The 13307-nt window shown below is 38.7% G+C and overlaps 1 protein-coding gene across 1 annotated transcript in view; it reads right to left on the reverse strand.

The window, feature by feature from the left end:
* The window catches only part of COL6A6 (collagen type VI alpha 6 chain), a 109441-nt gene that overhangs the window by 37896 nt on the left and 58238 nt on the right, over positions 1-13307 (reverse strand). Inside the window, exons 22-26 of the mRNA XM_033202296.1 lie at positions 11249-11311; positions 6894-6956; positions 6067-6117; positions 4356-4391; positions 3250-3312 (exon numbers count right to left, since the gene is read on the reverse strand). Coding sequence (XP_033058187.1) covers positions 3250-3312; positions 4356-4391; positions 6067-6117; positions 6894-6956; positions 11249-11311 — 276 coding nt within the window. The remainder of the gene's footprint in view (positions 1-3249; positions 3313-4355; positions 4392-6066; positions 6118-6893; positions 6957-11248; positions 11312-13307) is intronic.

Raw genomic sequence — 13307 nt, forward strand, 5'->3', positions numbered from 1 at the left:
AGCTCTTGAAAATTCAAGTATGAAACACTGTAAGGAAACTCAACAAACTCTCCCAGAAAGTAGAGCAAAAAGACAAAAAACTGGAGGATAGAACAGAAAAAATAAGAAAATTAAAGGACTATACTAATACACCAAATAACAGATATTTTATAAATAGAGAATAGAGAATATAGAGGGCAAGACATCATCAAAATAATTGACCAACACTTCTTTGGAGGACACATATTTCCAGGCTCCTAGTGCCTATGAAGGACCCACCTAATGCCCAGGAAAATGGATAAAAATGGACATCAACTCACAAAACCCAGGAAATAGCAAAACACTGCAGAGAAATTACGCAATAAGGTGCCAGAGAGAGAACACTGGCCACATAAGGAATCAGAATGGCTTTGGACTTCCCCAAGCAACAAAAGAAGCTAGAAATAATGGAGGAATGACTGCCTTCCAAATTCCAAGAAATTAATTCCATCCCAGAACTGTATACCAGCCAAAATATCCAATCACATCCTAAGGTAGTACAAATTCCTTTCCGATGGTGGCTGTTTCCAAAACTACACCTTTCATTCACCCCTTCTTAGCAGGCTACTGGATGAGTTTTCCATGAAACAAGGGAGAAATCCAACAGGAGGAATCTGAGAATAAGAATGAGAAGCAGAGATCCAGTGCAGAAGAGAGACAAAGGGAAGGGTAAAGGTGAAGGATGATTGCAGTATGGCAGCTGGGCACCAGCCACAGACAAATCTCCATCAGGTGGGTCAGGTTGGAAGGCTCTGTGTTGGGACTAAGTTGGAGAGAATACGTGCCTCATCTAAATGTTTTCAGACAGGATTTAGATAAAGTGAAAATCAAGAAAGGTACATCAGCAACTTTTATAGCAGGAGGAAATCAGTTCATAATGCTTAAAATTTATAAATCAAAAAAGTAAGAATGTAAGTATGACATTTAGAGACATATTGTCAATTCTGAGACAAATCAGTTCAGAAGTGAAAGCTGTTGTTTCTGGGCAGAAGGAAATGGGAGTGAGGGGGTGAAGGATTTTTTTTTTTTTTAATATAATAAACTTTGTTATTTGACTCTTTAAACCAGTGGTTCTTAGCAAAGGAGAATTTTGCCTCCTTTTCTTTCCCCTGGGACATATGGCAATGTCTGAAGGTGGTTTTGATTGTCATAACCTGGGGTGTGCGGAGGACAGACGGTAGTTGATGCTGGAATCTAGTGGGTAGGTGCCAAGGATGTGGAGAAACATTCTACAATGCATAAGACAGCCCCTCAACAGAGCCTTATCCAGCCCAAAATGTCAATAGCGCTGAGATGGAGAAACCCTGCTTTAAACTATGTGCATGCTTTTAAAGGTGGTAAAAAGAAAAACAAAATGCATACAAACATACATGTATACACAAAATAAAACAGGTTAAAAATCATGGCAAAATTTTAAAAATGTTTTTTGAGGAAAAAAAAACCCAAAGTGAAGATTTAGAGAATTTAAACGAGGAGTATCATCATTCAAAGAGAACTGAAGAAGCATTCAGAATTTAAGCTGACGTTTTACCAAAATCTTCCAATAGAAACTTCAGCTCTTTCAGCGAGAAAACCTGGACTTTTTCAGTGTCTAAACTTCAACTTCAAATCCAAAAACATTAATGTAAATGTGGAAAAAGTAGCTGGGTGGGTGGAAAGAGCAAGTTACAAACAGTGATAAATTGTTCAATGTGGAGAACAAAAAAAAATTTTTTCAAATATTTTCAAAGGCCAGCAGAAAAAGTTTGTTTCCCATTCGTTTATTGTCTTTAAAAATGATTAATGTGCCTTTGTGGGGAGGAATCCAACCATGAACTTCTTAGCATGCTTCTGATGTTCAAGGTTAAACTTCTTCATTAATAAGCCAAGGGAAATAAATGATCCAGAGATACTTCAATGCAGATGACATCTGGATTAATTTGAAAGTCTTTTCCAATTATTTTTCTAATTGTATCTGTCTTCATCTTTTTTTAGAGCATAATGTTAATGGATAGCCGTCCAAAAACATGTATGAGGACAAGCATTATAGCTGGGAAGCAGTTCTCGGTGGGGAGGAGGAAGAAGAGTAGGAGAGGAGGAAGAGGAAGGGGAGGAGGAGGGGAGGAGGAAGGGGAGGAGGAAGGGGAGGAGGAAGGGGAGGAGGAAGGGGAGGAGGAAGGGGAGGAGGAAGGGGAGGAGGAAGGGGAGGAGGAAGGGGAGAGGAAGGGGAGGAGGAAGGGGAGGAGGAAGGGGAGGGGGAGGGGGAGGAGAAGGAAGAAGAAGTTTCCTGATTTTGTACCCCTAAAGCCTACACAAGTAATATCTATACATAAAGATCGTATAGTTTGTAGAAACAAAAATAGATCAGAGCAAAATGAGCTATGAAGACAAAACTGGAAAACCATTTCAAGTATACATTTTTATCAGACTTTTAAAATTCTTGCTAATTGACACGATGAATTAAGACCAGGCTGCCTGATCAGTGCTGTTCTGAAGAAAAAAGATAATTGCTGTATCAAGAGACAATTATCTTAGGATTGTCTTTTAAAAAACTAAAACAGCATTCTCACTTATACACAGTCTAATATATATAGAGAGTCAGCAAATGCAAGAAACCCATTCTTAATCCACAGGAACCCAAGGCAAGCCTACGAGATGAACTGTACTGGAGACCTTTGTTTATTCCAAGTGACTCAAACCACTAGACAATATCTAAGCCCCTCTACAGAATATAGACCTACTCAGTTACATAGCAAACAAACTTTCTCACAAAGCTCAAGAGATAACCTCCTTGAGCTAAATGGGAAGACGACCTTTCTGCATATATCTCTATGCAGAATTTATATCTAAAAGTAGATTAACAAAACCTGAATAGTGAAGACAAGATGCCAGTGGGCATTAGGTTGCAGTAAACCTGCCAGTGAGACAGGATTAAATTAACTACATTTTGGCAGTGCAAAAACTGTTTTGAATCACAAGGATTTCTTTTAAAAAATCGTATTACCAGTGTTAAGTATGGTACCCTGGCAGCTAGAACAGGTGAACTTGCTCACTAAAAGCAAACAGTTCATGGTTTTTGCACTGGCATTGAGAGATGAATATCCATTCCCCCTTCCCCAAGTTTGCCTTAATAGAAAAACATGCATTTTGCAAGTCACTGGTAACAAAAGACGACTCAAATTACTGTAAATGCATGAAGGAGGACTTCCCAATGTAGTGAGGTTGTCAGCAATTGGAATCTAAGGAGCTTACCGTTTTGCCTCTAGCTCCCTTCAGCCCGGTCTCTCCTGGACCACCAGGGTCCCCAGTCTCACCCTAAATACATTCATTAAAGTAAAATAGTTATTAAAATCAAACATATACATACTTAATATATGTGCATCTTTAAACTGATTCTAACATGAAGACATTTTTCATATGCATTTTTAACAGTCTTCTTTGAAGTGAGTGTGTGTGTTTCCATTTGTGTAACCCTCTACATAGCACACCGCATCAGCATTGTTTCACTTTGCTGTCTGCCCAACGAGAACACTGGTTCTTTGGAGAAATGAACTTTGTTCTTTACTTTATCCTCCGACTCTATTATAGGACCTGACATTTTCTGAGTTCAGTAAGGGTTTCTAGAAAAAGTGGTATCTCCAAGGTAGAAGATGTCATTGCTAACTAGTTATCTAAAGATGATTTACAAACATAGTGGGAAAATTGAGACAGGTGAAATCAAGTAACTTTTTCTTTACATTATACTTTTATTTTTTTGGAGACAGAGTCTTGCTCTGTCACTCAAGCTGGAGTGCAGTGGAGCGATCTCTGCTTACTACAACCTCTGTCTCCTGGGTTCAAGTGATCCTCCCACTTCAGATTCCTGAGTAGCTAGGACTACAGGCATGCACCACCATGCCCAGCTAATTTTTGTATTTTAGTAGAGATGGGGTTTTGCCATGTTGGCCAGGCTGGTCTTGAACCCCTGACCTCAAGTGATCCACCTGCCTTGGCCTCCCAAAGTGCTGGGATTACAGGCATAAGCCACCGTCCCCGGCCTTACATTATACTTTTCTTTGAGTAAATAAGAAAATATATATGATAGAGGGAAGGAGTAAATTTAAGGAAAAAAAGGATAAGTTTTCTATCTTCTCATATTAATTAAAAAACTAGAAATACTTTTTAAGTCTTATACTCCTAAACAAATGCATAATCTTAAAAATTGAAAAAATATTGGTCTATTTCCTTCTTCCCTCCTTCTCTCCACAAAGGCAGGAAATTTATTTGTCATTAGCTGTTCTTCTACTGGCCTAGGATACATTACATAACCTCCAGAAGTATTTCTGACTGATCTCTAGTTACTAGGAAGCATACGGTACCTTAGGTCCACTTTCTCCAGGGAATCCTCCTTGTCCCTGTAATGGACAGGAGGGAAGATTAATACAGGCACACATCACCCAATGAAGTTTACATTGACTTTCATTTTACCTGCGGCCCTCTGTAGTTTTGGTACCTCTGAATTAAGGAAGGGCCAAAACAATTGAAATCTGGAAGTGAAATAGCAGTATTTGAGAAACAAACTCTGATTTATAAGTTAAAGTATTTAAGGGTTTCATCAATATATCATAACTACCTAGCTGTTTAAAAGTATACATCTGAAAAGTTACAACTCGGCTTTCCTTCTTTTGTAACGGCACAGGTGGTCACTTGGCCATGTGTCTCTGAGAAGATCTTAAAACGGATTTCCATGGAGAAATTTGGAAAACCTATGGAGAGTCTAAACTTGATCATTCATTTTAGGGTCCTCTGCTTACTTCATTCAAAGACTATAATTGAAGAGATTTAATAATCCCTACTGGATAAAAAAAACCTATATAATTAATTTAAAATAAAGTTCATTTCCTGATTATAATAAATCCTCAAACATGTATAAAATCAAAAAAATAGAAAGAAGAAAAATCACCAAAATCTTACTGCCCAGAGTGATTATACACATTTTGTTGTAATTTCCTTTTAACTTTTAAAAGTACAATGTAGCACAATTGGGATGACTGTTTTTTCTGAGTATATTCTAAATTTTTACTTGAAATTGTCACAAAAATTTCTTTACATAATTATAAATTTCATATACATTCATTTTATAGGGTGGCTAATGTTCCAATGCCACAGGCTACTTAATATTTCCCTTCCTGTAAGATATTAAGGGATTATACTACGGAATATTAACTGTTCTCTGTTCTAATGAACATTTCACTGGAAATCCCTCATTCATTAGTTTTATTTTTCAAATTGTTCTAGTTTTTGGTTCTTTATTCTTCCAGATGGCCTCCTGCATTATTCCCATTGGGATTTCACTTGGAATTATGTTCATCCTTCAATATTTGAAACTTTCCAACAAGATCTTGGAATGCCTCTTCATTTATCGAATTCTTTTTTCTGTCTCAGCAATTCACTGTCATAGGTCTCAAACATTTTGCAGACATGATATCCTTAACTGTATTATGTTTTCTGTATTTTGTAATTATGGTGGGATCTTTTTCATTCTGACTTCTTAGTGGTAATTCTTAGTATACAGAAATCACTGGTCTTGGTAAACTTCTCTCTCAGTTCCAGCCACCTAAATATTCAGTGACAATATCAACTTACTATTCTGATGTACAGTTTTATTTTTAAGTTATTGCTTGGCCCAGTACATTTAGAAAACTCCTGCACAACCTCTCACTACTGGCTAAATCAAACATAATAAGAAGAGGACTAATTTTGGAATGCTTCCCTGAGTAAACTTGAGTCTAGAGCGGCTAAGATTACATGCACTGTTCAGGCTGGAACAAGTCAGACTAGGGCCACACATCACTGCAAAAAAAACAGAAAATTTATTTTCAAGTTTCAATTGTTGCCTGCACCTTAAACCATCTCACATTCTTTTCTACCACATTCCTCACGGGATATCAGCAAATAAATTATCAAAATATATTTCTGACTGTCCAAGATTGCCTTATTCCCTGCTTCCCTTTTTCTCTTAAATGTGGCAAACAAAACCAGCAACAAAAAATAAATGGAAACATCCAGCTTCCAGCAGATGTGACTTACCTTTGCTCCTTTGCGTCCGACACTACCATAACCTGGACTGCCATCATCGCCCTGTAAACAGAGCAACTGATTACCAACATCCCAGACTACAGATAGAGACAGGCTTATTCCTCAACAGGACAAGATTGCCAGCTTTTTGGTTTGATAAAGGAAAACCAGGACACAGGATTCTACTTCTGGGGCTGACCACCAACATTTTATGATAGTAGTACTAACTAACTAGCAATTGTTAGTAACAGATACAGACAATGCACTGTCCCTAGGTATTCCCATCTGTAAGCTGGGAATAATAATTATACCTACTCATATGTTGTTATGAGGATTACATGAACAAAAAATCAGGCATATAATAATCTTTCAGTAAGGGGAGACAGTAGTATTACCTCTCCCCGATACCACTTGGATTTTAATACCATTTTCGCTTTGCTAGACAAAAACAAGAAGTAAATGCCCCGGTATTGGCTACTGTCTGACCCTTGTAGAAACCCTGAGCAATGGGGGAAGGATGGAATGGATTTCTGATGAAGAGGCTCTGATAAAAGGAAAGGCTGGGAAAAGGGTTATGGGATTGCTGAAGACAAGTTTTGTTCATTTTACTATTTGGCTTCAGGAGCATTCTGGCCATGATGTTTGGCACCTGGGGAATTGCCACGTTGGGAAAGCTGGCCAAAGAACTAAGATGAGGACAATATCCCTCTTAATTTCTAGAAAACCATAAAACTTCATCAGGATCGTATCCTTAAAACTCTCTTCAGAGAACCACGCCAGATATCTACTGAACTAAAAGATTCCAAGAACCAGATGAAAACTGGTGACAAAATACAAACCTGCAAGCCACGAGGACCAGGAAAGCCAATAGCTCCTTTTTCTCCCAGATCTCCAGGTTCTCCCTGTTAAACAGAGATTGTTTTTAGGTTGGAAATTAGAATAGAAATGATGGCACTAATTCAGTTCACCTGTGTGGATCACGCACAACAATGGGTTTGTGCCCAGAACTGTGTGTTGTGCAAGTGATACAAGAGGAAATGCTGTTGGCCAGGGAGGTGTCCTCCATTGTTAGTGAAGCCTCAGCAAGCATGATTTATTGTTTAGTGCAAGTTGCCATCTTAGCAGCTCAATGCCATGAAGATGAGTCAAGAGAAAAGCTCTGTACTGTTTTTAAAAAAATAACAAAATCGTTTCCAGGATGATTCATGCAAATCATCTGGCCCCTGCAAAGATGGCAGATTGATTAATCTAGTTTTAATATTCTGAGGGAGAATTAAGTTAACCAAGGGAGCATGATATCCTGGCAATAGTTGCTAACTTCTGACTAGTAGAACATTTACTGTGGGTTATTAATCAATCTCAGTATTATGTTGAGGGAAGTTCAGCTACATGGGAAATCAACACAGGTTTACAGAGGAAGGTTAACTCCTTTTTATTAAAAGGTAACAATTTTAATTTTGGAATAGTTTTAAATTTATAGAAATGTTGTGAACATAATACAGAAAGTTCCTATATATTCACATCAATTTGCCCCTATTTTTAACATTACATTACACTAGTTGTATTTGTAGGGTACATTTGTCACCACTGAATCAATACTGATTTATTATTATTAACTAAAGCCCATACTTTATTCAGATTTTTTCTTTTTTTAACCTGATATTCCTTTCCTATTCCAGGATCCCATCCAGGATCCGCATGGTATGTCTCCTTCGGCTCCTTTAAACTGGGACTGTTTCTCCACCCTTTTTGATAACCTCGACCATTTTGAGAAGTATTGGCCAGGCATTCTGTAGCATATTCCCCATTGCTGTTTTTCTGATTAGACTGGGCTTATGGGTTTGGGGGAGGAAGATTACACAGGTAAAAGGCCATTCTCATCACATTATATTAAGGGTATATATAATCAACATGACATCACTGTTGATGTTAACCTTGATCTTCTGGTTGAGATAATGGCAGTCAAGTTTCCCTAATGCCAAGCTACTCTCTGTCTCCCTCCCCTTCTATACTGTACTCTTTGGAAGATAGAGTGTGCAAGTGTGTGCAACCTACACTTAAAAGATGGGGAATTAATAAATCTTTTTTAGGGACAGAAAAGCAACATAAGGGAAAATGGACAAGTGACCACCAGCACTGCTCTGGGGGCGACGAAGAATAGGATTCTATGAAAGGGAAGCAGGAGATCATCTGCCTTGATGCCTTTTAGTACAGTGGTTCTCAAAGTGACATGTGGGGACCACCTGCTGCATCCAGGGTTCATGCGTCAAGAAAATTCTTGGATCCCATTGGATTAGACTCTGGTAAGTGGAACCCAAAATAGGTGCTTTTACATAAGCTTCTCAGCTGATTCACATGCACACTAAAATTTCAGAACATCTGCCTTACGATAAGGAAACAAGGAAAGTCATATGGTTTGTCTAGGGCCACATGGTTGGTTATTGGTAGAGACAAGTGTTGAGCCCAGGATTAACTGCCAGGTTACTTGCCTCCTGGAAATCTGAACTTACTGGAGTAAGGTAGGGGTAAGTGTTTGAGGTTTATCTCAGTGAATCATGAGTCCAGAGTGCCCAGTCCACCCTAGGGCAGTACAGAGGATTTGGGTTTTCTTTGGGGCACTTGCCATCTAAATTCTTGACTACCCCCCCCCGGACCCCCCACCAAGTCTTTTGTATTAATAATGATCTTCTAAGGCACAACTTCCCTCCTCCTGTTTATCTACTTCCCCATGGTCACCTCCATCCTACTCTAGGATCCCTTTATCTATGTCTACCCCTGGTAAGAGAAACTTTATTTTTACCGGTGACACCACTTCCCCTAGAGCCTTCTTCAGGGGCAAGAAGGCAGCACTGTCTTTGTTCCAAACTTTGATTTCCTGATTACACGCCATATATTGCTACACTACATGCCAGAGAAGTCCCTTCCTTTTGCAGTTGATTGTTCTTGTCATCCACTTATCTTGTTACATCCTCCAATTAACTGTCTCTGCAACACTCAACTGCTGGACTCCATCATATCAGCCTTGAACAATTCTTCAGTACAAAGTTAACCCCTTTTTCTTATGCCTTCAAGCTCATCCTCTTTGCCAAATTTCTCTGTTAATCATCTACTCTGTCTACTCTTTCTTACATTTTCAATCTCCTCTTTTCTCCCTGGCTTTCTCCTCTGATTATAAACATGCTGGTCTCTCCTGTCATTAAAAACAAACCAATATCCCACATCAACCTTTCCTAGACCTTGCCAGTATAAGTAGTCTTCCTCTTCCCCTTAAAGGCCTAAGTTTTCCAAAGAGTAGTTTACAGATTTTAATCCATTTTCTCCTCACACATTTCTTGGTCCTTTGCAGTCTGTCTCCCTTTCTCTCCTCTCAATTGCTACACTTTTGAAACTGTTCTTTAGAATATCTTAGCCACCAGATATCATGGCCTCTCCACTCCTCCCCTCCTTAACTTTTCTTTACCAGTTGATACTCTTCACCTCCCTTCTTGAACTCTACTCAAAATCCAGTGTGCTTTTTTGTTGATTTTCCTTCCTTCCTAATAATTGTCTTGTTTCCTCTTGGACTTCTTACAAAGAGGCATCACCAAGAGTTATTTTTAATCCAAATGACTCTGAAATTTACATATCCAACTATACCTAAAAACCCTTTCCTCTATCCCCCCCAAGTGATTTTCTTTCCTCTTAAACTCACTCTTCCTAATGACTTTCCTATGTCTGTGATAGGGTTACCCCTCATATAAGAAACATCCAAGTCATCTAGCCCACTCCTCTCTGCCTCAGTCCCCTATTGGAAGAGTTCTAAGGAATCATCACAAGCTAAGTCCTCACCCTGTCAAGTCACCTAATCACCATTTGCCTTGGAGACTCTAAGAGTGTACCAACTGTTCTCCTAACTTTCAATCTCTCAGGCTTCATAATATTGATTTGAGATGGAGTCTCGCTCTGTCACCCAGGCTGGAGTGCAGTGGCAGGATCTTGACTCATTACAACCTCCACCTCCTGGGTTCAAGCAATTCTCCCTGCCTTAGCCTCCTGAGTAGCTGGGATTACAGGCATGTACCACCACACTTGGCTAATTTTTGTATTTTTAGTAGAGACGGGGTTTCACCATGTTGGTTAGGCTGGTCTGGAACTCCTGACCTCAAGTCATCTGCCTGGCTCAGCTTCCTAAAGTGCTGGGATTACAGGGGTGAGCACCACGCACGGCCTAGGCTTCATAATATTTCTACACTGAATTGACTATTTAAAATCTTCCAAAAGTCTGGCTGTGTTCATCCACTCCATTCAAAAGTTTTAGACAATACTGTGCTGGCCACTGAATAAATTCACCACAGTCTCTCTTGTTGTTTTTGTCCTGCCAGACAGGATCATTTTTCATGCCTAGGTACCTCCTGTTTCAGGATTTTCAGGCACAACCTTGTGCCTTCCTTCACACGTTTTTTTCTCATTACAGTCCTCCCCCATTCCCTTCTCTGCTTGCCAAAATTTTTATCATCTAAGTTCTACTCAAAGTCTGTATTTTCTATGATGCCTCCTTTCCCATCCCAGAAATACTTCTAATAATGCTATTTAAACCTCCATTTTAGCCCCTTATCTCTATTTCACGTCATAGATTGTTATGAAAATATTCTTTGGGGTTGGTTTCATGTCATATATATTATGCCACCCACGAATTCATTTATTCAATATTTACTAAGCATATATTACATGCCAAGCACTGTTCTAAGCATGGAGGGTGCAATCAATGACCAAAACAAAGGTGTCTCTCCTGGAGCTGATTCTTCAGCCCAACTGAATGCTCAGTATAGTGCCTTGGTCTTAAAGGCCTTTGGTCTTACCAAAAGTTTGTGCAAATAGAGGAAAGAAAGGAAGTAAAAAAAAGAGGTGGCGGGAGGAAATTAAGAGAGACTGGAAGAGAAAAACGAAGGCCTGCCCCAGAATATCCCTTGTTCCCTGAGATCCCTCAGCTCCAATAGGGTGTATCCCTCCCCTCTGAAATTACACTGAGCTGGAATCCCTGATCTCATCCAGGTCCACACCCATGTCCTTAGAGGTTGCTGGCTGTCTAAGAATCAAGCCAGGGTTTAGGGACCAGAAAATGTGTCCTCGTTTGTGTTGAAAGGGCTCTGGCTAATATAAGAGTTCTCTTGAGCAGAAAACCTCAACTTTGGTGAGTATAAAGAATGTGACCTACTTTATTTCCTTGGCTTCCCAAATGGCCTTGATTCCCTGCCTCTCCTCCGGGTCCTGGAGGTCCCTGAAACAAAACAGGGGGATTGCAAATATAGCAAAACATAAAGCAACTTTCCTTCAGACCCTTTCTTTGTCTTATATAAGAGGAAAATGAACCATAGATGAGAGAAGAGTTATGGTTGCATCGATTCTTGCTCTGAAAAAAGCATTGCCACCATCAAATAAAGACTAGTAAATAAAAGAAAATTAATAAAGTAATTCATGCCAGATGTTGTCTAAAGAATTGTGCTTCCTTGTGAGTTTTCTCTTCCAAAGTGATTTCAGGTTGTTTTGCTCTAAGAACAGATGTTGTTAAAATGCTTAACACTTAAAGAAGCCATTCCAAATGACATTTGCCTTGAACTATAATCCTTCTTGTCCTTTGGTAGAAAACATTTTTTGGAAGACAAAATGATCTTTACTGGAAAATCATATGATATGTATATTAGAAAGCTCAAGAAACTTTACTAAAATAGTGTTCATAAGATATGTTTAGGTAGTATAAGATAAATATTCCGAAATAATTTTCTCTTTCCTAGTGATAAGTTAGAAAAATAAATGTAAACAAATTCCCACTTACCAAAAGAAGAAAAAACCTGTAAAATGCTTAGAATAAATTTAACAAGAAAGACGCAAAACCTAAAGAAAGCAAGTCTTAAGATCTTATTGAAGAACATAGCAAAACTTAAACAGATGATAAATATAACACCAATCTATATGGAAAAGCTATTAGATATAATGGAAGTAAGTCCTTCCAACATTCTAGAAAGCATATTTCATTGGAACAACTTTAGACTTAACATTTTAAAATACCAATTCAGAGATGACACAACTGCCTTCCCCTGTTATTAACACTTAGAATCAGATTTTTCCTTTGGGATATCTAAACATATGGTAAGAGAAATCTCTTTTGGTAAAACTGTTTACAGGTATTCGTAAATAATCCCAACCCCAGTGAGCTGAAATCATTTGCACAGTTTTTTTTGTCATGGTTGTTGTAATTTAAAAGTAAATAAACCAACCTCTGTGTAATGAACATGATACTTGCAAATTTATTTCGTTCAGAACAAAAATACAGTAACATTAACATTTTCATCTTTTAAAAAATGTAAAAAGCAATATATTGGACATAAAAAACTTCCTAATAGGAAGGATTGTTGAACAATAAACTGGTTACTAACAAAGATAATAATCTTTCCATAATACCCTATCTCTCCCCCTTCCTTCATCTTTAAAGAACATTTCATTATTGTCATCCTCCATAGATAGCTCTCCACCCAGTCCCTTCTAACTTTCACTGCCACCACTACATGGAGCTAACTCCTTTCATGTTCAGTCCAGTTGACATTTTTTTGCTCTCACCTTTTTTGAGTTTGATCATGTATTCTTTGAAACTTTTCCCTTAACTTCTGTCACACCAAGTTACCATGGTCTTCCTGGTACCTCTCTAGGCTCCTCTCATTAACCTTTGAAGGTTTCCCTTATTCTATTTGCCTTTTAAATTCTGCGTGCCCCAGGACTCCATCCTCTGACCTTATTTTTCTAACTTTACCCCCTCTTCCTGAATGGCACCCCTATGAATTCACGTATCACTTCTACACAATGACTCCTAAATACATGCTCTCCTGTCCCAACCACTCAACTGAACACCGCAGCCATGTATTAAAAGGCTGAGTAACATAGCAAGACTCTATGCCAAAAAACAAAACAAAGCCCAAGAATTAGCCAGGCATGGCAGCACACACCTGTAATGCCAACTACTTGGGAGGCTGAGGCAGGAGGATCACTTGATCCCAGAAGTTCAAGGCTGCAGTTAGCTATAATTGTGTCACTGCACTCCAGCCTGGGTGATAGAGTGAGACTCTGTCTAAAAAAATAAATAAAATTCCCATTGGACATCCTATTGAATAGAAATGGATTCTCAAAACCATCATATTTACCCTAAATCATGCTTCCAGTCTCATTTTCTTTTCATAAAGGAATAGTATCACCCTTTACTACCATTGACACCCATGCCAGAA

This window comes from Trachypithecus francoisi, unplaced genomic scaffold (genome assembly GCF_009764315.1).
Source record: "Trachypithecus francoisi isolate TF-2019V2 unplaced genomic scaffold, Tfra_2.0 Lachesis_group0, whole genome shotgun sequence".
NCBI classification, from domain to species: domain Eukaryota; kingdom Metazoa; phylum Chordata; class Mammalia; order Primates; family Cercopithecidae; genus Trachypithecus; species Trachypithecus francoisi.